The 26266-nt window shown below is 43.6% G+C and overlaps 1 protein-coding gene across 4 annotated transcripts in view; it reads right to left on the bottom strand.

Moving 5' to 3' along the window:
- The window catches only part of TAF2 (TATA-box binding protein associated factor 2), a 76151-nt gene extending 54941 nt beyond the window's left edge, over window positions 1–21210 (bottom strand). For all 4 annotated transcript variants that reach the window (XM_075549327.1, XM_075549329.1, XM_075549330.1 and 1 more), the window contains exons 1-12: window positions 20917–21210; window positions 20465–20519; window positions 18064–18224; window positions 12150–12268; window positions 11822–11963; window positions 8925–9156; window positions 7450–7634; window positions 6665–6778; window positions 5432–5531; window positions 1729–1814; window positions 1464–1599; window positions 278–432 (exon numbers count right to left, since the gene is read on the bottom strand). In XM_075549327.1, coding sequence (XP_075405442.1) covers window positions 278–432; window positions 1464–1599; window positions 1729–1814; window positions 5432–5531; window positions 6665–6778; window positions 7450–7634; window positions 8925–9156; window positions 11822–11963; window positions 12150–12268; window positions 18064–18224; window positions 20465–20519; window positions 20917–20999 — 1568 coding nt within the window. In that variant the 5' untranslated portion in view covers window positions 21000–21210. The remainder of the gene's footprint in view (window positions 1–277; window positions 433–1463; window positions 1600–1728; window positions 1815–5431; window positions 5532–6664; window positions 6779–7449; window positions 7635–8924; window positions 9157–11821; window positions 11964–12149; window positions 12269–18063; window positions 18225–20464; window positions 20520–20916) is intronic.
- Between the last annotated feature and the right edge of the window lie 5056 nt (window positions 21211–26266).

Genomic DNA, 26266 nt, shown 5'->3' with positions numbered 1-26266 from the left:
ACTTCTACAGCCCAGTCTGGTGGGTTGCTTTAACCCCACCCTTCCCACCAGCACAAAAGTACTTCCAAACACACCACCTTCTAATTGCTCAGCTCCCTCTACGCGGATGTGGCCATCACAAAGATTCAAGGGCACCTCAGAGGAAATGGTTCATGGCTCTTATTTCTACCATTTAGGAAGCCGCCCTCTTTAACCCTCATATGCCTTCTCGTCCCTCCCCCACCACATGCGCCGTCTGCCTTTCCCCGCTGCGGAGCACGGCTATTAAAAAGGATACACCCACTGTTTTATTAAAGGCTGGATGTCTTTGCCAGAGACATTGGAGATGGACTTCAAAAACCCAGATGTGGAAACCAGCATCTGACTCCACATATGTGACTGGAACTTCTGAGAGGAAGCTGTACTGGCCAGACTTAGCAGCTTATTAAAAACCTGTCAAGACGAAAGCGTTGATTAGTAAAGCTAGAGAACATAAACTATATCGCTTGAGCTCCATACTAAACATACTTAGCATGATAACTTTGTCACAGCTAACCAGAGGTCAAGTTAGCATTTTACTACTTAGTGTTCCAGGTAGAACTACTTAGCAATAAAGGTGCAAAGATTTGAACAGGATAAAACTGTTTTTCCTGTAAGCATTCTTGAACTATCATGTTATAAAGGGAAAATTGATTGCTTTCTTTATCAATAATAACTATGAAATGTAAACATCTAATTCACAATAAAAATTTAATCAAAACTAATATTGCAATTAACAATAAACAACATAATACCTATAATTTATTACACTATGCGCGCTATGAAAACATAAACATTATTTAAGAAGTTGAGATTATGCGTTGGGGTTGATTTATACCAACCCCCAAAATTGAATGGTCCTTTACTGGGTATTATTTAATATTTCCATTCTTTAAAAGTGGAAAACTTTAAAAAATTAATTTTAGGACAAACAAAATGTTTCTATTGAAAGAGGATTAAGTTATTTTCCATGTACCTTTAAGGCTGCTATCAATTAAAAAATTGCTACGTAATCATAATACAATTAGTTTCTACTATCTCAGCTATTCATACCAAAACTAGCTTAAAATATATGGCAGAATTTTAAAAATGGTTTAAGAATTAAAATTTTTTTAGATTTCTCTCTTTCTATTGAAAACATTTCTCAATCAGCACTTCACCCTTAATATCAATATTGAATGGAGTGGAAAAAACAAAATAACACACATAAGTAGGTGGAACCTCGATGTCCTCATTCCACTCTCCCACTGAGCTAAGGGGCCCCAACACTGATCTTGTCCCTCAGAGACAGGCCAACAACAAGCCCCACAGGAACACAGTGGGCAAGCTGCTCACTGAGATCAGAAACCAAACCGTCAACCTAGAGGCTGTTTCATGTAATACACACGCAGATCTTTCTTTACCACTGTGGAGCTCCTACTTCACATTGTTTGTTCATGACTTACTTGTAGCATGAATTCCATACTGATCCTGTTTTCAATCAATCTCATCACAAGGTGAGCCTTGCACTGGAACATGGTGTAATATTCCCAGGAGAGCGTATGCGGGTGTTTTATCGAAAAGTGAAGATGGGACGCCGGACTAGACAAAGCATACAGATTGAGTGAATATCAGAGATCTGAACATTAAAAATATGTAACAGTGTTTTTTTTTTACAGTGCTTTCTTAAAATCAGGGTTTATAACATGGTCCCTGAAGAAATACACATACTTATCTTTCTCTTTCCCTCCTCCAAAAATGGGATGTAGTAAAACTCCACCAGTCTTCAATTCATATGCCACTATTTTGTCTAGTTCCTTGAAAAGAGATAACATAACACAGGAGTGAAAATATTTTTAAAACCATCAAATGCCATCATTCACCTATGGATTCCCATTTCCTATAATTGGAATGTACATTTCTTAAGATGAGTGACATGCATGTATTGAGAGAGTAGATTGTATACTTATAAAGACAGCAGACCCCAGGCTGGCTGAATGATAGTTAGGAAACCGCCTCCACATTGTGCCTTCAGGGCTAGCCAGGAAGCCTGCCCCCGGGGCTCTCCCTAACCTCTGCAAACTCTGTTCTAAGCTTATTTCCTCCTCCTCGGTTGTGCTTCCAGTGAGAGGATGTAAGCAAGTAAACAGAAATGGGGATGAAATTCTCTTTAGAGATCCATCATTTTTTATTTTCTCACTTCTTCCTCTAACAGATCAAACTTTAACAACAACACCAAGCTCAGTGAATAAAAGAACAGAGCAACTGTGCTGGAAATTCATGACCAGTTTACATAATACAGACCTAGTGCAGCTGTGTAGTGCAGTCGAACTGTCCCCAACCTGTGGCAACTCCACACACAAGGGAAAGTAGAAAGTGCCGCTACCAGACCTCCAGTTTACACGTGTTTGGATTTATCCCAAACAAAACGCGCTAGACATTAGGCTCTCGTTAGGGAGCTGGCTGCAAGAGTTCTTACAGTAATATGAGCAGATCAGACGGTTTGGTTACATAACCACAGCAACATTTATTAAACAAGAATATCAACGTGTGCAGCTACAGTTTCTCCGCATATCCCCCATCTAGGTCTGTACATGCCTGAAATAGCATCGTCACCTCGCTCACTTTTCCCCTACAGAAATCTCTTCCCTTCCATTTATAGCACAGCACGATGGCAGATGGGGCATCCTTACAGGACTCAAAGAATGTGATCCCTGTCAATGGTCTCTGAGGCGCAGACAGAGAAGTCTGACAGGCGAGCTCAGGATATAATATTGCAGGGCAGGTAGGAGAAAGACTCCCAGCAATGCGGTCCGACAGCCTCTGCTACCTGGCAGTGGTGAGAGGGTGCGCGGTCGTGATGGGAGACTCTCCTCAGCACGGCTTTCCTAGATCGCTTTCCGTTTTCTTACAAACTTTCTCTAACAAGTCCCCAAGACTCGGTCCTTCAAGGAAATCTATCCACATGACAGCTTTGGAGTCCCAAAAGTCACCATCAGAGCTGAGATCTCCTGCCTTGAATTTAACCAGCCCAGCAGATGCCCTCAGGAGCCACTGTTTTTGACTGCACTGTTGTGAAGGCGCCTTGGGAGACTAAGACAAGTGTAACTGAGAAAACAGGCCAGCAGCCCTGCCCGGGTGGCAGAGAGCGGTTTCAACAAACACGGGTTTGGGGAATAAACCCACGTACAGTAGAAAGAGGAACCCTACCAGCGATCTTTCTTGACTGTCTTGTGAGGGAATGCCTGAAACCATGCCTGGTCTTGTGCCATCACCATGACCAACGGCACGTCTGAATCCGCTGAGACAGGATTCTGTCCCAACCCCCACCATGCCTACTGGCTGATCTTCACAAGTCGATGGCCAGGTCTTCCTCCTAGCTTCATCTGGAAACGTCGCTGGAACCTACGCTCTAGAGGAGAGCCTGCTAGTACCTGAAATGCCAGTGACATCGCTTCAAGCACCGTAGCAACAAACAAGCCACCACAGTAGGACAAAATGACAGGCAGTGGGCAGATGCAGCACAGAGAGTTAGAGAGGCTCTTAAAGAGGCTAAAAGCTGAGTTCAAATCTTGACTAAAAGCTATTTATTAGCTTTGTACCTCTGGGCAAATAACTTGACCTGTCTGTGCCTCAGTGTTCTCACCTATAAAATGTACGTAACAAGATGGCTATGAGGAGTGAACGAGCTAATATTTCAAAAATCTTTCTAACAGTGTCACATGCATTGTTAAGCAGTAGGTGTGATTTTTCCCTTTTCCTATCATAGTTTACAAGATGTTCTAGGTGTATGAATCCTTTTATCGTTCCAGATGTTGGAAGTCTTTTACAATGAACTTCAACTTGTACTTAGGTTTAGATGAGGAAAATGAATAGAAGTGGGAATATGGAAGCTTTTGCTTAATGAGGAAATTAAACACTGAGAATTTTTCTAGCTGGGCAAGATGAAGCTTAATAAGTTTACAATGTTTAAAAACAGAATGTTCTTTACTGCTTCCTCCCTTCCGACTATCATGACCTCAATTCTACCTTACAAATCTGGCTGGACCAGCGCACGTACACTGGTGCAGACAAGAGCTCCCAACACAGAGAGTCCAGGACAGGTAACCCTGCAGGACAAATGAAGAGAATAGAGATATGCGGAGGGTAAGGAGAAGCTGGAGGCAGCCGATCACAATGATCTACATATAATTCCTTCCTAGGGGGATGGACAACAGAAAAATGGGTGAATAGAGTTAGTGGTCAGTGTAAGACATAGGAGAAAAAAATTATTATTATAAATTATCAAGGGTTTATGAGGGAGGGGGGAGGGGGAATGAGGAGCTGATTTCAAGGGCTCAAGTAAAAAGAAAATGTTTTTAAAATGATGATGGCAACAAATGTACAAATGTGCTTGACACAATGGATGGATGGATGGCTTATGATAAGAGTTATACAAGCCCCAAGAAAATGGTTTTTAAAAAAATGATGATAGCACATGTACAAATGTGCTTGACCCAATATATGGGGTGGATGGATGGATTGTGATAAGAGGTAAAAGAGCCAAGAAAATTATTTTAAAAATAAATATTTTTAAAAGAATAAAAACAGATGGGCTAAGCAAAACATACTTTTAATTTTTTAAAAGATCAAATCCTTACATAACAGAAAAGAAATGTGCTATGAAAGTGACCATTAAGTGGACTCAAGGCCTAGGCAGCCTATAACAAGCATTTAGTATGTTCAAGGTAAGGAGGTCTGGTGGCAAAGTGGATCACGTGTTGGGCTGCTAACCCAAAGGTCAGCAGTTTGAATCCACCATCTACTTCGTGCACGAAAGATGAGGAAGCTTTCTGTGAAAGCTCTGGAACAGCCACGGGGCAGTGTATGCCCTATCCCACACAGTTACAATGAGAGTCAGAACTGACTTGCTGCCAGTGAGATGGACAAGGCTTCATGAAGTGCACATTACATGAATGAGGTTCACTGCCCCTGGGCTAACTACCACTACCCCTTGCCCAGATTAGACTTGGAAAGATGAATCAAAGTCACAATGTATGAGGAAGATTCAAAAGCAAGCACTCTGACTCCATAATCTGTCTCTTCATCTACAAAAATTTCAGAAACAGAGTAAAAAATCGCTATGAGGATAGAATACACACTACTTGATGGGAATGAACAACAGAACTAGATGGGGATGGAAGATCTAATGACCAACTTGAAGTTAAGTAGCACTGACCATTCTAAGCAGGTGAAACAGGCCATTAGTCTTTCTTAGTACAGTGATTCCCCTTTGCTGTGAAAACTTACATAGTGGACAACTGGATTGACATTTTTACATTTTATAAGTCCTGCTTATACAGTTATTAAGAACAAAGTGCACACAACTCGGAGACCAGTAGAACACAAGAATGTCTTACTATGTAGATGTGGGGAGAGAGGTTGCAGCTGTTACCTCTTTAATCCAGTGGCGGTACTCATTCACACCAAACGTCTTTTTCATCCAAAGTCCATAAATATAGCCTGAGATTCCCTTCAGCACCCACTCATCAGACCTAGGGGGCAGGTAAGATACGCACTTCTTTTAGGAAAAAAATCTTCAACTGAAGCCTCAGAGGATAATGGAACACAGGGTTTGCTCCCTGTTTTCCCTATAGGATAATGAAATCATTTGCATTCCCTACTACTTCTGGCCAGTTGACGAGTTCTTCTTCCTATCTGGCTTTACCTTTAATTACAGACTGTCTCCAAGTTCCATAGCCAGTGGACTTGCCTACACATGCGCGCTGTTTCGGCAGCGCTGCATCCCTCTTGCAGCGCTGTTTACACTGTCTGCCCCAAAAGCAACAGGCGATCCCACGGAGCCCCTCCACTCCACTACTGGCAATCCACTGCACTGAAAAACTAAAAAGCTATGTACTCATTTTTTGTTTTTGCAAGAAGAAAGGCCATTAACACCATTCAAGCATCCATTCATTCATTCAATTTGCCAGTTATGTTCTAGGCACTATCCTTAAATAAAACTAAGCCTAATTTTAGAAAAATTACAAATTATAGAGTTTACTCTCTCCTTTCTCTCCTCTAGGAAAAAAACAAAACAAAACAACTATGACTTCGTTTTGCTTTTTCTTAATAGTACAGAGTCTTCGCAATTACACTTTATCATCTTAAGGGAGTTTCATGCTTTTCTCCCATTCACCTTAAAGTTTAACCAAAAAGAAAACATTTAAATGGTTTTCCCTCTAATTCAAGTACACTGATAAAAAGTCAGCGCTGACAGATAAACCACGACATCATTAAAAGCCGTGCTCTGCCTTGAACATTACCGTGTCAGCCTTCCCCCGGCAGTTCTCTACTCCCAGTCCTTCTATCTACAACACTCATCGACTTCGTCAGGAAGTTACTGCTGCCCGAACTCCCACCTCTGAAGGCCGTTAGGCCAGGAAAAGAAACAAAACAAAAAACACCTCTGGAACCTCTGTGTTCCTGTAAACGGTAAAATTATCACATTGGTTTCACGGTCAAAAGGTAGAGTGAACTTTATATCATTTCTCTGTAAGTTAATATGGAACTGTGCAGTCAAGAATTTGCTATGAAGGCAAAGATCAACTTGCACTATAGTAAAAGACAATCAAAGAAACTTGTCAGATTTCCCCCCTTTGTTGCTGTAAGCTCTGAAATTACTCACCATGACATTCTGGAGATGAAACACCCAAAGAATTGCTGGGCCAGTGACTGGGCCAGACACCTTCTAGTCAAAGGAGTCTCATCTATAATCATGGCACTGTGTAAAAGATTTGTGCTGGAATTTAAAAGAAGAGAAACATAACTAACAAGTAACAAGTATTCAGTTAATTAACATAATTAATTTTTTAATAATGGAATTTGAGTTACATAGAAAAATCAGAATATTCTAAGAACTTCCTATTTTAGCTGAAATTTGTTACTATTATAACTTCTGCTTGCATAAAGTCCTCATACAAAGGCTCAGCTAACTTAAAAAGAACTTTTTATGACCCTGACTCTTGCCTGTTCGCTCTCACTGACTTAAAATGCATTCTCCCATCAGATCTGTATAAGAGCATGCTAGAAAATGCCAGGACATTATGATCCCAACACAGAGATGAGAACATGGAGGTCCAGCCCAGGTAAAATGGCTGAACCTGAGACACAAAGTATCTAAGTTTGGAATTGTCGAGAGGAGGATGAAGAGGTGAGAAGATAGAAGGAAAGAAGCAAAAAAGAAGAACAAGAATTTTCTTTCCTCCTCTTCCAAATTTCTGATGATCTCTTTAGACTTTTATATATTTCTTTTCATTTAAAATAAAACAACTATTAAAGTTCTTCTACAAAGTTTCTACACATTCTTCTAAATTAAAAGTTCACAACTAGTCTTAAAATTTTTATTAGAAAATAACTTTTCTATACATCATCATTCTAATGCAGGGATTTAGAATTTAAAGCCAAACCAACCTAAAAATGCTCACAGATGCATAGGCAGCCACTTCAACGTAAGCCTCATCAATGAACACACTTTTAAAACAGGAGTACGGGTATCGACACGTCAGGATTTCCTCATAAAACTCGAAGACTTCATGAAGGTATGACGTCGTGTGTTTAAGTAAAGGGAGAAGTTGGGGTAAACAGAAATGAGTCACCTGAAAATGAAAAGCAGGAGGGAAAAAAATCACCTGAAGGGAAGAGCTTCCTTTACTACTGTGAAAGTCTTAACTATCTCCATTGTAAATCAATATACATTTACACAATTTTCATAAGGCTCGGGGGAAAAAGCTGTTATAAAAGCTGTGATCTATCCCCAGCCAGTCCTGGGGCCTTAGGGCTCGGCTCAAGGGGAGTCCCTCTGGGACATGAGGGTCCAGTGAAGGTGTGACCCTTTGCTGGGCATGCCTGCACAGTAGGGTATGCTGGGCACCTCTAGGGTTTCCCGTATGGGCTCCAATAAATTTCTTCCCCTTTGCTTTAAAAAACAAAAAATCTGTGATTACTTTTACTGACCATGTTAACAAAGTGTTTATATACGTAAAAATGCACTATGGCTTGTCTGACTATAAAATGCCTAGGTCCACTGAAAATAATTATGGCTTGAAATAAAAATGTTGTCCACTGCAAACGTACACATCAGAAATAGGAGAGCTTTTCGTTATAAATATTAACCTCATGAATAGTGCAGGTGTGATAGCATCAATACACTATCTTAATAATTCAGTGAAAGGTAATCAGATCACTCCACTGAACAAGAACCATAGCTAAAGTTCTCCTAGAATAACCTCAGACCGGAAGCTTATCAGTAAGAAATGTTGGCAACAGAAATCGTACTTCTGGTCCTTTACCAGGCGACATCTCATCTTGGACAGTCACCCAAACGTCACATACTGCCTCATCTTAAAGGAGCCCTAGTGACGCAGTGGCATAAGCATTCGGCTACGAACAACAAGGGCAGTGGTTTGAACTCACCAGCCACCCCACACGGGAGAAAGGGACAGCAATCTACTTCTGTGAAACAGCTCTTTCTGCCCCACAGGGTGGCTGTGAATCACAACCACCCAATGGTGTGGGTCTCCATGAAATGAATGGCCTTGGCCCTGACACAAGTGGCCCAGAGTAAGGTCTCATTCAGGAAACTGCCAATGAGCCAAGAGGGGAAAGAGGACATTCACGCAGAATCAAAGTCAGGACGGGGGAAAGTAAGATCAGAAAGATACATGTAAATTATTGAGAGTCGAAGTGAAGTTGTAATATGACAACATTTTGAAGGAAATTCAATAATTCACATCATTAAATATGTTAGCTACAGAAATACTGCTTTCAAGTGATGTTCTTGCTGAGTTAAATGAACAATGAAGAAAAGACAAGAATCTCACTAACACCGTCATTTTATTGGGAGTGAAAAGATGGCGGAGGGGAACGGCAGATAAGAGGTGACTTACCTCATGCATGTACGGGTCTACAAGTATTTCGAAAGGTCCAATGGCCAAGGAGATATTTGACGCCGCGGTTGGGATGGTCAGCATGTAATGGAAGGTCTTCTTCCTCATATCGTGGGTATACACGGTCTCCACCAAGTCCCCATTGGAGACAGCCACCATGGCAGCGTCCACCGTGAACTCTAACTTCCACGTACACAGCTCAGAGTAGGAATCAACACATGGGAACCAAAATCTAGGAAAACAGGGATAGCACGGGAAATACATTTAAAATATATCTCCATCTACAACTGCGTTTAACATTTCCATAAAATTCACAAAAAGAACCTCTCACTACTTGATACCAAGAGCATTTTCACTGTGCGACTTGATAGAATCTAACATATAACTCGTGTATAAAGCCTTTTCAGCACATTTTTAATGCAGTTTTTGTGGTAAAATTATATGCCTTGGCTGACATTCAGGTTGGCTTATACTCTAGAATATACAGTAATTTTAAGTCAGCTTCCAATGTTATCTCTGAATATTAAAAATATATACCATGTGTTGCTTCCAGTTTACTTTCTAGAAAAACTGTCCCACAGTTTAATATAAAAATAATTTCAGTTTGTACAAGTAGCTTCACATTTATATGTAGCATTCACTTCTAGAAACTAAAAACTTTGTAATAAAGCTTTATGAAACGCAACTAATATTCAGAATCTTCTCTAAAAGTTAGGAGACTGCTTTTCAGAACTATTTAATACATTTATATAACCTCAAACTGAGTGCTGAGACAGTTAGTATGAAATTTCTATTTCTCTCCATTCAGGTCAGCTCTTATGTGCCAGGGTCTGTACTCAGAAGCACAGACGTGATCCCGCCTTACGGAAGCGAACCGTCTGGGACAAGCACACATTATAAGACCTCAATAACCCATGATACACGCGTTGAAGAATACGAGGTGCGAGCAGGGGGAAAAAGTATGAAATTCCTCTTTAGTAAGAGTAGAGGAAGGAGGAAAGATGAGCCCAGATTCACACAGAGAATATGAAACGTGGTTAACCTCCTCCTGTGCCATGAGACCAGAAGAACTGGATGGGCCCAAGTATCACTACTGATTTTTTTGTTTAAAAATTCCATAGAGTGGAGAGCAAATGCTTTGAGAATGATTGGGCCAGGGAATGTACGGATGTGCTTTATACAATTGATGTATGTATATGTATGGACTGTGATAAGAGTTGTATGAGCCCCTAATAAATTGTTTAAAAAAAATTCCATAGAAGAATTCTTATCAAAACGGGGGAAATAACGGAACTTCTAGTTCTCATGAAATCTATACTTTTTAGAACCATGGTGGGTGAATATACCACTGAAACTATCGCCCTGATAGAATCTTTTAAGCCTTAAACCAAAAATATCATCCAAACTCTACTTAAAAGCAAACAATAGTTTAGCTTGTTGTTAAGTGACAGAAGTTCCTGCACATGTCAGCCCTATGTACAACAGAAAGACACACTGCCTGGTCCTGCACGCTTTCTCATGTGTGAGCCCATTGCTGCAACCACCGTGTCAATTCATTTGGTCCAGGGTCTCTTTTTCACTGCCCCCCCACTTTATCAAGCATGATGTCCTTTCCCAGAGACTGGGCTCTTCTGACAACATGCTCCAAGTACAGGAGACAGAATATTGCCGCCCTTCCCCCAGGCGCATTCTGGCAGTATTTCTTCCACAACAGATGTGCTTGTCCTTTTGGCAGTCCCTGAGACTTTCAATATTCTTCACCGCCACAATGAAAACGCAGCGATTTTTCTTTGGTCTTCCTTATTCAATATCCAACTTTTACATGCCTATGAGGTGACGGAAGAGACCATGGCTGGGTCGGGCACCCCAGAGTCCTCAAAGGAGCCTGCTGCTTTTCAAACCCTTAAAGAGGAGTGCTGGTGGCACCGGGGCCCCGTGTCGGGCTGCTAAAGGCAAGGCCGCATTTCCAGCCACCAGCCGCTCTCTGGGACAGAGACCAAGCTCACCGCGCCTGTCCAGGGCTAGTCTCAGGAGAGCCACTGGGGCAGGCCCACCCTGTCCTCGAGGGTCACTGTGGATCCAGAATCCACTTGATGGTAATGAGCTTCATAGTTTACGTGAAATAGTGAAAAAGCTCTGGCTTAAGCATGATGCTTTCTAAGAATTATCTATATGGAATCAAATTGACAGGAGCAACTCAAAAAATTAAACAGGAACCCAAGAGGTGGTGAGTTTATGTTAATGAGCGAAGTGGGGCAAGAAGAGCCGCACAACTTGCGAAGCGTAATCATAGCCATCAGACTGGGCGTGTGGAAACTGCTGATATGGCCTGTTTCTCACTGCCGATACGCTCAAAAACAGAATTAACAAAATGGACAGGAAAAAAATGAGCAAACAGAGCTAATTACAATTTTCTGTATGTTTTTCTTCAATAGAAGTTTCAAAGAGAGATTCATGAGAAACGATTATCACAGGAGTCCCTCAAGCCCACTGCCATCAAGCCCATGCCGCCTGACAGCGACCCTCCAGGACAGGTCCGCTAAGAGACGGTAATGCTTACAGGAGTAGAAAGTCCGTCTTTCCCTGCAGAGCTGCCGGTGGTTCAGCGGCTGCCTTCCTCGAGGGCGGCAGTGCAATGCATAGCCCTACTGCAGCAGAGCTCCTCTATCACAGACAGGGTGGGGATGACAAGTGGGACAGGGTCCAGGAGAAGTGGGAGAGGCTGGCGTGATGAAGCTTGCCATTCTCCTTTTACACTAAACATACAAAATCAGTGGGAAAATTCCATCATCTCTTAATTCCATTTTCCCACAAACTTTGTAAAGTCCCCTCGTATGTGAATATACCTAGAAAAAAATGCAATGGCCACTTCAAATATATAAGAATCCATACCCTACCTTGTGGAATTCTGATAGCCACAAGAGAACACATGGGCGCCTCTCTCAGCCATGCTTCCCTCTACACTGGGCACCACAAAATGCAGGCCTCCTTTAGGCTGATCCAAGGAGAAATTGATGTGTATCTTCAGGACCTTTAACTCTGCAGCGACACACAGCCCCCCAGCGATGTAAATATACATGTAAATAACAGAGCTTGCAACATTTTAATGCTGTACATTTCAAGATTAGTTTATAATTCTGACATCCTCTCATTTTCATGTGAAAATTTCCAATCACAGGTCTAACATGAATTTACTATCTCGCAAATACAGTCTCGTCACTTTACCATCAACGTGCTTCCACAGTTCGGAGGGAACCTTAATGCAAAGTTCTCCATTTCCTGCATCAGGATCCACAGCAGTAACTGCCGCTGCATAAGCATTAGAAAAATAATTGAGATTTCTCCTGAAGAGGAAAAAAAGCCAAGTTTTAATAACACATGCATTTCACCAAAGACTTTCTTAAATATTACTTGTCATCACTTATGTATAAGCACGGAATGCAGTCCCCAGGTGCGAACAGCTGATGTCCAGACAACTTGCCAATGTGTTGCTAGGTGCTATCAAGTCAATTCCAACTCACAGCGACCCTGTGTACAACAGAACAAAATACCACCTGGTCCTGCCCCAGGTGCATCACTGTTTGAGCTCACTGTTGCCGCCACTGTGCCGATCCAGCCTGCCAAGAGCCTCCTCTTTCTGATGCCCCCACCTGACCGAGCAGGATGTCCTTCTCCAGGGACTGCGCTCTCCTGACAACACGTCTCACCATCCTTGCCTAAGGAGCATTTGGCTGTATTTCTTCCGACACAGATTTCTTTGTTCTTCTGGCAGTCCGTGGTACTTGCACTGTTCTCACCAACACCATCATTCAAACCTATTGGCTCTTCTTTGCTATTTCTTATTCACTGTGCAAGTTTCACATGTCTCCGACACAGGACAAGTTGCACATGCACTTTAATGAAATGCAAACTTGCCCTCACTTTGAAAGAACGGCGGGAACCCCTACTGCAACAAACCTACCGTCACACTCGCCGTTGCACGCAGCCGGCGCAGCTTCGAATCACTGAGAGGCCTTCAGGTCCTTCGCATCAAAGTAAGAACAGCATGCGCCTGCTCAACTTAACCTACCGATCTTGCAGCTAACCCAGCAGCAGTCAGGGTAACTCTCGCACAACTCAGAGAACGCGTTTTAGCCAAGAGCCTGCCACTCAGCACACTGTGAGTATGATAGTACATGCAGCCCGGCGCTCAGTGCTGTGTGACTGGACGATGGGTACGAGGATGCGTCCGAAAAAGTCCAAGGGAAATTTTCACTAACTTTTAATTCCACTTTCTTTAATATATTTATATAATTTAAATCATTTTATTGGGGCTCATACAACTCTTACCACAATCCATACATACAGCAATTGTGTAAAGCACACTTATACATTTGTTGCCCTCATCATTCTCAAAATTCGCCTTCCGCTTGGGTTCGTGGAGTCAGCTCATTTTCCTTTCTTCCTTCCCCCTCCCTCCCCGCTCCCCCTCCCTTAATTCCACTCTCAATGAACTTTTGGAAGCCTTCTTGTATTACACCCTTCCCTAACTCAGAGTAGCCAAATTCACTACACTCTTCTAATACAAATGAGCAGAATATGTTGAATTGAGAAAAATAATGATTTCTTATCAGTCAGGCAAAATTTAAAGAGCCTCAACAAACTGCAATCTGATAGAAATTGAGATGTCTAAAACAAGCTAGAGACGCGTCTGGAGAAGGACATCATGGCAGGAAGGCCTTACAGAGCGCCTGCCACAATGGGCTCAGGCACAGGAATCACTGTGAGGCTGGCACAGGACCCGGCAGTGCTTCATTCTGTTGTGCGTCAGGTCGCTGCGGGTAAGAACCAACTCAGTGGAGGCTAACAACCACAACACAAGGGAGGCCCAGGACTACGGCCTCAGTCAGGAACTGAATAAAGGGCCGGAGGATAAAGTCCAGAGGGTCAGGGGGAAAAGGAGGGATGGACCTAGGAAGCGCAGGAGAAAGCAGACGAGAGAGTGGCACATTGAAGGGATTGCAATGGGTGAGTGGATGCAAAGGATATGTAACTTGCTGACTGTAAACCTGCTGATCTGCTCCATCAACCTATACAGAAAACATAATTAAATCTTTTAAAATAAGGAAAAGAACAATACATTTGGTTGGGAAGGTATTGCTCAAAATGAAATACTGTGACTCCACTTCCCAGGACATGACAATGTAAGGGGAGGGGACTCTTAGTCAGGTAATTGCTATACCCTGATAAGCCAGGAGGCACTCAATAACTATTTGTTCAATAGTTATTTAGCCTTGGGGAGGGAGGGGGAAAAAAAAAGAGGACCTGATGCAAAGGGCTTAAGTGGAGAGCAAATGCCTTGAGAATGATTGGGGCAGGGAATGTATGGATGTGCTTTACACAATTGATGTATGTATATGTATGGATTGTGATAAGAGTTGTATGAGTCCCTAATAAAATGTAAAAAAATAAAAGAGGAGAAAAAAATGATTAGGGCAAAGAATGTACAGGTGTGCTTTATACAATTGATGTATGTATATGTATGGACTGCGATAAGAGTTGTATGAGCCCCTAATAAATTGTTTAAAAAAATTATTTAGCCTTATTTCCCACCAGAGAAAAGCAACACTGAGAATTCTTTGGGAACTGTGAATATTTCTCTCATGATTTTCTCATTGTTTTCCATTTTATCAGAAGAGACCAACCTAAAAGCCAAACTTATTATCATAGAGTCAATAATAGAGGGCAGACGCTGTAAGACAGAATGGAACTGTCCCTGTGGCTTCTGAGTCTGTGCACGCCTACAGGCGCATAAAGCCTCCTCTCACTCTTGTGGAGCATCTGCTTGGTTCAAACTGACTCTGTGGCTCGCAGTCCAATGTGTAACCTATTAGTATCACCAGGGCTCCTTCAGGAGACCAGCCCCTGGAAATGACATCATGCTCGGCATGCAGTAGAGGGTCAAGGAAAAAGAGAAAGACCCCCAACAAGATGGGTGAGCGAGAGGCTGCCCCACGCACAGGAGTGGCTACAGCATCGCCGCCATCGTTGAGGACTGGGCAGCGTGTCCTTCTGTTAAACAAGGGGCACCACTGGGAGGTGGAGCGGACTCCCAAACTTGCAATACGATTTTTATGGTAGTTCTAAAAACAAGGACATAAAAGGAATATACAAGTGAGCTCCAAAAAGTTCATCAAAAAACACATGGACAGGGGGGGCCATCCACAAGTACTCCCGCAACACAAGAACACTTTGTTCTAACAATTCGGCAGTCTGAGATGGCCACCTGCCTGGCATGATCGCTGAAGACAATGGGGGCACAAGCAAACGTGGTGAAGAAAGCTGATAGTGCCCAGCCACCAAAAGACATAGCACCTGAAGTCTGAAGATAAACAAGCAGCCATCTAGCTGAGAGACAACAAAACCCACATGGAAGAAGCATACAGGCCTGTCCCGACTAGATCACTGAGATGCACTGTGGGTGCATAAGCAAAAGCTGTGAAGAAAGTTGATGGTGCCCAGCTATCAAATGATATATAATCTGGGGTCTTAAAGGTTTGAAGACAATCAGGCAACCATCTAGCTAAGAAACAACAAAGCCCACACAGAAGAAGCACACAAGCCTACCCCGACACAAACGCTGAAGACAAAGCGGTGCATAGGCAAATGCGGTAAAGAAAGCATATGGTGCCCAGTTGTCAAAATATACAGAATCTGGGGTCCTTTAGGCTGGAAGATAAACAAGGGGCCATCTAACTGAGAAACAACAAAGGCCACATGGAAGATGCACACCAGCCTGCGAGATGACAAGGCATCGAAGGGATCAGGTATCAAAGACAAAAAAAAATCATAGCATTGTGAATGACGGGGAGTGCAGAGTGGGGACATAGGACTCATCTGGGGGAAATTGGACATCCCTTTGCAGAAGGGCTGAGGGGAGGTGACGAGCCAGTCAGAGTGCAGTGTAGTAACGATGAAATACACAATTTTCCCCTGGTTCTTAAATGCTTCCTCCCTTTCACTATCATAATCCCAATTCTACCTTACATATCCGGCTGGACCAGAGGATGTACACTGGCAGATAGGAACTGGAAACAGGAAATCCAGGACAGATGAACCCCTCAGGATCAGTGGTGAGAGTGGCGATATTGGGAGGGTGGAGGGAAGGGAGAGGGAGAAGTGGGAAACAGCTGACAAGGTCTACATTTAACCTCCTCCCTTGGGGACAGACAGCGGAGAAGTGGGTGAGGGAGACAACGGATGGTGTAAGATATGACAAAGTAAAAATAATTTATAAATTATCAAGGGTTCAGGGGAAGGAGGGAGCGGGGAGGGAGGGGAAAAGATGAGCTGATACCAAGGGTTCAAGTAGAAAGCAGGTGTTTTGAAAATGATGATGCCAACATGTGTACAAATGTGGTGGACACAAATGATGCATGCATGGAATATGAAAAGAGTCGTATGAACCCCTAATAACATGATGAAAAATAAAAACAAAGTAGAATGAAACAATAATGGAATTTTTTTCCCATCCGCAGGCCAGGTTCCTAGCCCAAAGCACTGCGCTTTACTTGCCCTGTGGGCTAGGAAGTTCATCGTTGGGTCTCATCCTCTGGGGCTCCTGGTTCTGCTGTGGCTGCTTCCCTGACACCTCTCTGGTGTCAAAGCTGTCTCCTGGAGCTAAGAGGGTCCATGCACAGGGATTCTGAGGTACATGCTGTACTCCTCAAGGCTTGTCTTTTGCTGGTGGTGCAATTCCAACCCACCACCGCCCCTTTCTGCTTTTCAGATGGTAGCAGGATGGCAGATGTCACAGGTAACCCGTTACCAATCGCTCACAACTAAATCCTAGCCATGTCGGCCCACCTTCTCTTCCTCAGCCTCATCAGTAGGGGAGTCAGAGACTAGAGCTAGACGAGACACATCAAATAATTCAGTGCGCTGCAGTCAGAATCAGTTCACTAGCACCCAATCGTAACAACACGCCACAACAGAGTATTGCACTGGTTAATATATTAACTTGACTAAAAATAGCTTAAGATGAAGTTTTGGTATCCTATCTCAAAATATCAATAATCAAAGAAATGTCAGAATTCAACACTACCAAAACTTTGTAACACTAAGTGTCCTCAAGTGTAGACAATTACATCTAAATTAGTATGTGCCTCAGTGGGGCAGAATCAAGTAATATATTAAGAGTCCTAAGAACCATGAGTAATTCTATTTGCCTAGAGAAAGCACGAAAAGCAGAGGGGCTAATACTGCCTGTATCAGAAGGTTTGCTTGACATAATTTATGCCGCAAAAGGTGGAAACTATAAGAGCACCACACAAATGGAGAACAGTCATGCCAACTACAGAACACTAAGGGAAAGTCACGTGACCATTAAAAAGAAGCTAACCATGAAATCTATGTTGAAAACCACAAAGAAAAACCTCAGTACCACTGAGTCCATGCCGACTCACAGTGACTCTATAGGACAGGGTGGAACTGCCCCTTGAGTTCCTAGACTAATTGCTTATGGGAGTAGACAGCCCTGTCTTTCTCCTGTGGAGCAGCTGGTGGTTTAGAACTTTGCAGACAACAGTGAAGGAAGAGTAACCACTACCCAGCCACCAGGACCTCCTTACAGCCTACGTACACACAGGGAAACATGAAAACCAAGGATGCAGTGAAAACAGAACTGATCGCAAGCATGCACATTTCATGATAAAACTCAGAAGTTGCCTCAATTGATGTCATGGTTATTTAAAGTGAGGCCCGCTGGATGAGATTCAGCTTCTGGACTACTTTAAAGTACGGTAGCCTCTGGTCTATAGATTATGAAGATTGTCGAACAAAGCAAATTTTTAAAAATTTTATTAATGCACGAAGTAATCATTTTAAAGAGCAGAGAAAGGGCTAAGAAAATGCCTAAAAGATCCCAGCTAGCACGTCCACAAAGCTGTACTCTGAGGGAGAAGAAGGTAATAACCTACCATTCTGGGCAGGGCTAGGAACAGTCTTGTACCCAATGAGCTATGTGGCAAAAGAACAGAAATAAGAAGGTAAAGAGGAGAGAAACGGGATCCATCATTTAATCATAACTGAGAAAAACCTGTTGAGGAAAATCGATCCAATCCCAAGAGAAAAGCGTAGTGGTTAGTGTAATATGACTTACTGCTTGGATTCATTGTGGCAAACTTCCAAGGTTGGGTCATTGTAAATAAAGGCGGCCTCTAAATCGTTGACCCTGACTCGGTATATTCTGCACTGTTTGCTGTTCAACTTGATGCGATTCAAGTTTGCAACCGTGGGGAAAATAGTCAGTTCCACAAATCCCTGCGAAGAGAAAAAAGTAGCAATGTCATTGTATTTTTAAGATGGGTAATGTTTACCAGTTTCTACTGCAGGAGCAATTCATTATTTAATGTGACTCTTCCAGCCAGTCTCTAATTCCCACTAAATGATCCTTTCCTGCATGAGCCTGGTACAGAAGGTGGGAGAAGATACTGATAGGATTCACCTGTCAGTAATTGTGAGCACAAGTCCCTGCAATGCCATCCTGCTTCATGTAAACGAGCCTCGGAGAAGCAGGAAAGATCTCATTACAAGAATGAGTGCAATGTGACTCCTGGGCCCGAGATTCCTGTGCAGTGAAACTTCTAGACCTCCAACACAGCTGTGACACCAAAGGAGCAGCAGCAGAACCAGGAGCCAGGGCACGGAACAGAGAGGTGGACTGGTCAACACACAGAGCAAGTCAAGTTGAGGACTTCTGTGCCCGAGGCCACCTTGCCGAGTTGGGTGCCGCTGGGCATTTAATGCAGGGAACTAGGTTTGCTGACCCATACGCAGCTTGAGCTGAATGCCTGTGGGTTGAGGCTCACGCAGAATGGTGTGCCCTTTGGGCATTTATTAGCAGATCCTCAAGAACTTTGTGACAGTGCCTGATAAACAACTGTATCCTGAGCATTTCTCACTTGCATTAGAATCTGTCACCTTCCTTAATGAACCCTTTAATCATGACTATTGTCTGTGAGTTCTGTGGAGCCATTCCAATGAATATTAGAACCTAGAGAAAAAAGTAGAAGAAACTAATAAAGACAACCCGTCCACTGTCACACTTGCAGGACTGTATTACACTAGATGCTTGCATGTTATCACCAATCATCGCCAACACTTCTGAGATGTGCACTACTTTGCATTTTTTACAGATAAGTCACCCATCAGGATCAGCATATTTTATGAATGAATGAAATGAGATGCAAACCCACATCTAACCACACCCCCAAAGTCCATGCTCTCTCCACTATGCCATGATGCATAAGGCTTTTACATATCATGCGTGAAGCTTTTGGATAACTTTCCGTCTCAACTGCTCAAAAGCCTAGAGATTCTGTAGCCTGGACCCCATCAGCTCCAACTAAAGAGGCCACTTCTCCACCCAACTATCACCCTCCTCTGTCAACTACCAACTCTCTTGCCTGTTTGCTACATGACCGTATCTTTCTCTATTTAGAAATGATCCTTCCATTGGTCCTCTAACACAAATGGGAAAAATATACACGATAGTTACTCTTATACACTATAACTGGTCTGAAGTTAACCTTCTGTGATTCCAAGGAAAGGTGTTTCTATCTACACAGCCCATTCTAAGTACACATAGGCTCACACAAGAGTAACACGAGTCAGACACCATCATTCCAAGAGGAAAAACAAGTTCCACGAGTTTACTTACTGTTCTTCCACATCTGTAATCACCAAATGCTTATTAAACAAATGAACATGTGAACTATTATTAACCTCACTTGAAACATGAGGACACTGAGACACAAAGGGGGCCCATAGGAGGTGATGCTCCAGAATCTGGGTACAGCAGCACATTCTTCTGGGGAGGCAAACAACCAAACTTACTGCCATCCCATCAATGCCTCCTCAGAGACCCAATAGGAGAGGGTAGAAGTGCCCCCTGCGCATTTCCGAGGCTGAAACTCTTTGTAGGAGTAGAAAGCCCTTTCTTTCTAGGAGTGGCTGGTGATTTCAAACTGCTGACTTTGTGGATCCCAGCCAACTTATAACCATTGTGCCACCAGGGCTGATCTGACAGAAAGGCCAACCTGAATTCTAATTCTTCCTTATCCTTGAACGGTGTCCTGGGCGTGTAGTAAGCTACTACGGCCAACCAGAATGTCAGGAGTTCAATCCCACCATTTGCTCTTGAGAGAGAAAGATGAGGCTTTCTACTCCTGGTTACAGCCTTGTAAACCCACAGGAAGAGTTCTACCCCATCCTACAGGGTGGCGAAGAGTTGGAATTAACAGGAACCAAGCTTCTTTTTCTGGAGCCACATTTCTAAGTGCTCTAGACTGAGATCTCTGGTGGTGTATCTTGCTGATTGTCAGGTCAGCAGTTTAAAACCACCAACCACTCTGTAGGATAAAGAGGCGGCTTTCTATTCCTTGGGGTTACCGGCCAGAAAACCCACAGGCGCAGTTCGACTCCGTCCTGCATGATCACTGCGAGGAAGTCCGCTAGACAGTGGAGTTGGCACTGCTTGGAACTGTAGGGCACATACTTACCACAACGGACTTTCTCTGGAAGTTTATGTTGTTGATGCAGACCACTTGATGGGTTGTACATTAGAAATAGAAAACAAAAGATAAAAATAACTTCCATTATTAAGAGAAAGCGTAATGCCAACCCAGTATTAATATGGGATTCATCCCAAAGAACTGGACACCCACACTTTATTTCCCGTTAAAACCCCACAAAGGGGGGTCGCTCGCTTGGTGTTAACCTGTCACGCGGAAGGGAGAGAGCCTCCTTTGGACGGAAACAGTGGGGGTATTTTAGGAAGGGCCCATGAAACCGGCCAGGTGGGGCTGTCATTCAGAACCGCTCCCACCGACCAGCTCCCATCCCAGGCAACGTCCCACCAAGTCCGTTTCCTGCGATCACAAATTTCAAGAAAAACCGAAACCCGGACCAGGACCACGGGGCAAGGGAATGAAATCGCGGTAATAATACTTATAATTTATAGGGCCTGGGGCTTTCAAAGCCCTTGTCCCCTTTCTTCCTGTTCATCCTGACGGGCTCTAAGCCAGTGGGCGGCATGAAGCGGGCCCCCGAAGCTTGGCTCCCCGACTTCCCGGGGGCCGGCCGGGCATTCCGGTCTCGGGGGCCGCCGCCGCCCGCCGTCCAGTCCCGCCCCGCCGCGCTCGGCTCCACTAGGGTGCCCGGGCCGAGCTCATCCCAGGGACGTGCGCCCGACAGCAACTGCTCGGAGCTACCGGCCGCCGGAGACTCGCCGGCAACCTCTGACCTGAACGTCACCGGAAGCGAGCCCGCCGCAGGGGGCGGGAACCGGAAGTCTGTAGTCGGGGCGGGGCCTACGGCGGCCTGCTGGGTTCTATTGTGGTTGGATTTGCCGTCTGCACGTGGATTGTGGGAAGGATCCGTTTGTTCGCGTTTGGGGAAAGCGGAGACCAGTGTTTAGTGGGTGAAAGGGGCCCAGCATGCAGGCAAGGGGACAAACGTTGCATCTTAGAATTAAGGTCCAGAGAAAGCCCATGAAGACTTCAGAGACTGGATGTGCCCGTAACGACCGGGCTCCGGAATCCGGAAGGCGGGGCCTCTCCCTTCTCCGCGAGCAGACGTTGTACGCCCCCTAAACCCGTAATGTAAGCTGCAGATTGTGTGTTTAAACCCACTGTGATCCATTCCATTACGATTCTTAGTGACCCTGTAGGACAGAGGAGAGCTGCCCATCGGGATTCCGACTCTTGTCCACCGATTTCCTCTGGCTTCGCACCGCCGACCTTTCAGCCGCGCATCAGCGGACCTGTGGCATTAGAGTTCGCCCTCAGCACCACTGCCATGGAGGGCATTCCGATTGTCGAACTCCAGAATTCTCACTGGATCTTGCTGCCGGAATTAAAAAACAAACAAAAACAGCCATCCAGCAGGGAAGCAAATAAGCCCACATGGAAGCACAGCAGCCTGTGATCACTGTCTAATGGTATCAGGTATCAAAAGATCCAGAACAATTATATCGATGTGAAATGGGGTTAAAGTGGAGACCCAAAGCCCATCTGTAGACAATTGGACATCCCCTCCACAGAAGGGTCACAAGGAAGGGACGATTCAACCAGGGTGCAGTATAGCACTGAAACACATTCCTTTAGTTCCTGGATGCTTCCTCCCTGCCCCCACCCCCCAATCATGACCCAGTTCTACCTTATAAATCTGGCTAGACTGGAGTACACACATTGATACAGATAAGAGCTCTGGACACATGGAATTCAGGACAGATAAACCCTTAGGAACAGTTTTGGGAATATATCATCGGGGTAGAGGGATGGGGAGAAGGGAGGTGGGGGGTGGGGGGTAGGGGGAACTTATTACAAGGCTGGATATATAGCCTACCCCCTATGGGGTAAAATAACAGAAATATGGGTGAAGGGAGATAATGGACTGTGTAAAACATGGATAAAAGATATCATTGATCAAGGATTAAAGAGGTAGGGAGGGAAAAGGAGGGGTAAAAAAGAGCTGATACTAAGGGCTCCAGTGGAAAGAAAATGTTTTGGAAATGTTGATGGCAACATATGTGCAAGTGTGCTTAATACAATTGCAGGATGGATTGTTATAAGATTTGTAAGACCCCCCAATAAAATGATTAATAATTTTTTTAAATCAAGAGCAAAAAAAATCAAGTACATAACAAATACAGGGCATATTTATTGAAAAATAGGATAACCATTTTATTTTTTAAATTATTTTATTGGGGCTCATACAACTCATCACAATCCATACATATATCCAGTGTGTCAAGCACATTTGTATATTCGTTGCCCTTATCATTCTCAAAACATTTGCTCTCCACTTAAACCATTGGTATCAGCTCATTTTTCCTCTCCCTCCCCGCTCCCCCCTCCCTCAGGAACCCTTGATAAGTTATAAATTATTATTTGTCATGTCTCTCACTGTCCGACGTAACCCTTCACCCACTTTTCTGTTGTCCATCCCCTGGGGAGGAGGTTAAGGAGGTTATATGTACATCCTTATAATTGGTTCCCCCTTTCTATTCCACCCTCCTCCATCCTGCCGGTACTGTCACTCTCACCACTGGTCCTGAAGGGAACATCTGTCCTGGATTCCCTATGTTTCTGGTTCCTATCTACCAGTGTGCATCCTCTGGTCTAGCCGAATTTGATCATGATTATGGGGGTAAGGAAGCATTTAAGATTATGGGGGTAAGGAAGCATTTAAGAATTAGAGGAAAGTTGTATGCTTCATTGTTGCTACACTATACCGTGACTGGCTCATCTCCTCCCTGAGACCTTTCTGTAAGGGGATATCCCATTACCTACAGATGGCGTTTGGGTCTCCACTCTGCACTCACCCTCATTTACAATGATATGATTTTTCTTCTTTGATACCTGATCCCTTTGACACCTCATGTTCACAGGCTGGTGTGCTTCCATGTGGGCTTTCTTGCTTCTTTGCTAGATGGATACTTGTTTACCTTCAAGCCTTTAAGATAGCCGGGCAGCATCAGCTTTTGTCACCACATTTGCTTATGTACACATTTGTCTTCAGCGATTCTGTCAGGAAGATGTGCATCATGGAATGCCAATGTAATAGAACAAAATGTTCTTGCATTGAGAAAATACTTGAGTGGAGGCCCAATGTTGATCTGTTGCCTTAATACTAAACCTATAAATATATGCATGTAGATCTATTTCCCTATCATCATATATACATTTACATATGTACATGCCTGTATTTAGACCTCTATAAATGCCCTTTGCCTCCTAGCTCTTTCCTTTTACTTTCCGCTTGTCCCACTGTCATGCTCAGCCTTCATTTGGGTTTCAGTAATTTGTCTCGGTTACATTGCCCTTGGATGAATCCCTACCAGGTCTTCCACTCCCTCCTTGCCACTAATGTTGGATCACTTGTTCCCTTGTCCCTGTGTTGATCAACACCACCTCCTTTTCCCCACCTCCCGCTCTCCCATGTCTCCCCGGAACCATCAGTCCAGTTGTTTTCTCCTCCAGACTGTTCATCTAGCCTATTTTATCTAGACTGAATAACCATTTTAAATCCATTGTATTTGCATTTCATGTGCAAAACTCTCTAAATTTCCACAACAGCAAAATCTGGCTAATTATGGATGATCAATTCATGTTTTTAAACTATGAAACAGAATGACACCATTGACATTAGTTTTGGTGGCTTAGTGATTATACGTCAAAACCACCCACCACTCAACAGCAAGATGAGACTTTCTACTCCGTAGACTTAGTCTCATGGTGGCAGCTATACTCTGTCCTATAGGGTTTCTGTGAGTCAGAATCCACTCAGAGCAGTGTTGTTTTTGATAAGGACAGAACAGGGCTTCTGCCCTGCCAGCTAAGAAAATAGGCAGAGGACCTTGTCAAAACAAGATTTAAACAAAAGACCATGTGAGAATAGGCTTGGTAAACATCTTAATCTTGAAGCCAGACCGAGATAAATATCCTGACACAGGACATAACTGGAGATCATTCTGAAAACATGCTGACCTGAAGCAGGGCTGGAGCTGAAACAAAACTGAAACTAAACCCAAGGATGGACTGAGTAACTAATTAGAAAGTTGCTTTACCATCTGCAGGGTGCAGCCCCTACCCTTTTGAAAGTATCATTTAGACACTAGAAAACTTCCCCTAGACAAAGTTCTTCTGAATTCACCAGGGGAGGGCCTGCATCCCTCTGGGGCACCTATGCCCCAGGGGTCACCTCTCCAACATAACCCACTTCATTTATTTTAAAGTGATCATGTGCTTTAATAAAATTGGCTGATGCCAAGGGCTCCAGTAGAAAGAAAATGTTTTTAAAATGATGATGGCAATCTGTACAAATGTGCTTGATATAATTGATATGTGGATTGTTATAAGAGCCACCAAGAAAAATGATTAAAACACAAAACTGGCTTACCTCTTTGCTGCTGTGTGCATGTGTGAGTGCGGCTTATCTTTGGACCCTCATAAGCCACACAGGATTGGAGCTTGCTTGTTCCGTGGATAACCTGGAACTGAACTTCTGTGTTTGTTTTCAGTACACCCTCTGACTGTCTTACTGATGTAAAATCATTTGCTATGTTAAATTTTGAACAATGATCCTAAGAAAACAAAGCTGTAAAACAACCTGATCAAGCACTTCAAAATCGTCTAGGCATTTATAATTTTATAGCAACTATTATAAGGTAGCCTTGGTGGCAGAGTGGAGTGCGCGTTGGACTGCTAACGGCAAGGTCAGCAGTTCGAACCCACCAGCAGTTTTTAAGGAAAGATTCATGAAGACTAACAGCCTTGGAAACCTGTAGGGGCAGTTTCACTCTGCCCTATAGGGTCAATGAGGCAGAATTGACTCCATAGCAGTGAGTGAGTGACTGTCTGCCAGTATTCTCTACTAGTGAGATTTTACACTGTTCTATTCATCTTTTCTCCCATAGGATTAAGGATTAAACCCATATTGTCTTAAAGTGCTTGTTTATACCTGGTAAGCCAATGGAGGAATATGATTGCTCATTCATAATTGGTAATTCAAGCTAATTCCATCAATGCAAACGGGCTTAGATAATAGATAGCTTCTCAAGACCTCCTGTAGGAACCCAGGTATAGAGGAGTTGGGCTGCCAAGCACAAGCACAGCAGCTGGAAACCACCAGCAGCTGTAAGAACAAGGTTGTCGGCCTCAGGAGAGATGGACAGCCTAGGACACCCACAGCAATAGGTCTGCTCTGACCTACAAGGTTGCTATGAATCAGAAACTAGATGGTATTGAGTTTGATTTGGAGTTTGAATAATTTAGATGAGCAGTCTGTTGCAGTAAAGATTTACAGACATGGGAACCCGAAAGAGCAGTTCGACCCTGTGTCATACGGTGACTGAGCTGGAATCGACTTAGTGAATTCGGTGGGACTTTGCTTTTGCTTTGGAGCAATTTCCTATTTAAAAGTAGGGTTGAACGGGTTAAAAGTGGGGAAAACTCAATGTAGAGAAACGAATGCAAATAAAAACTTTTCTATAAAAGTATCACTTAAAATTAAAAAAATATTTTATTTGGGGCTCTTATATCTATCATAATCCATACATTCCTCCAGGGTCAAGCACATTTGTACATACATTGCCATCATTTTCAAAGCATTCTCTTCGCACTTGAGCCTGATATCAGCTCATTCCTGCCCCCTCCCTCCCCCACGAACCCTTGATGAGTTATATTTCCCCCCATTATTTTACATCATCCTTTATTCATCCCCCTGGGAGGGGGTTCTAGATTGATCCTTGTGATCAGTTCCCCTCTTCTCCCCATACCCTCCCCTAATCTTCCTGGTAT

The sequence above is a fragment of the Tenrec ecaudatus genome, chromosome 5 (assembly GCF_050624435.1).
Source record: "Tenrec ecaudatus isolate mTenEca1 chromosome 5, mTenEca1.hap1, whole genome shotgun sequence".
In the NCBI taxonomy this organism is placed as follows: Eukaryota; Metazoa; Chordata; class Mammalia; order Afrosoricida; family Tenrecidae; genus Tenrec; species Tenrec ecaudatus.
The sequence above is the reverse complement of the archived record's forward strand: the minus strand, read 5'-3'. Positions and strand labels throughout refer to the sequence as shown.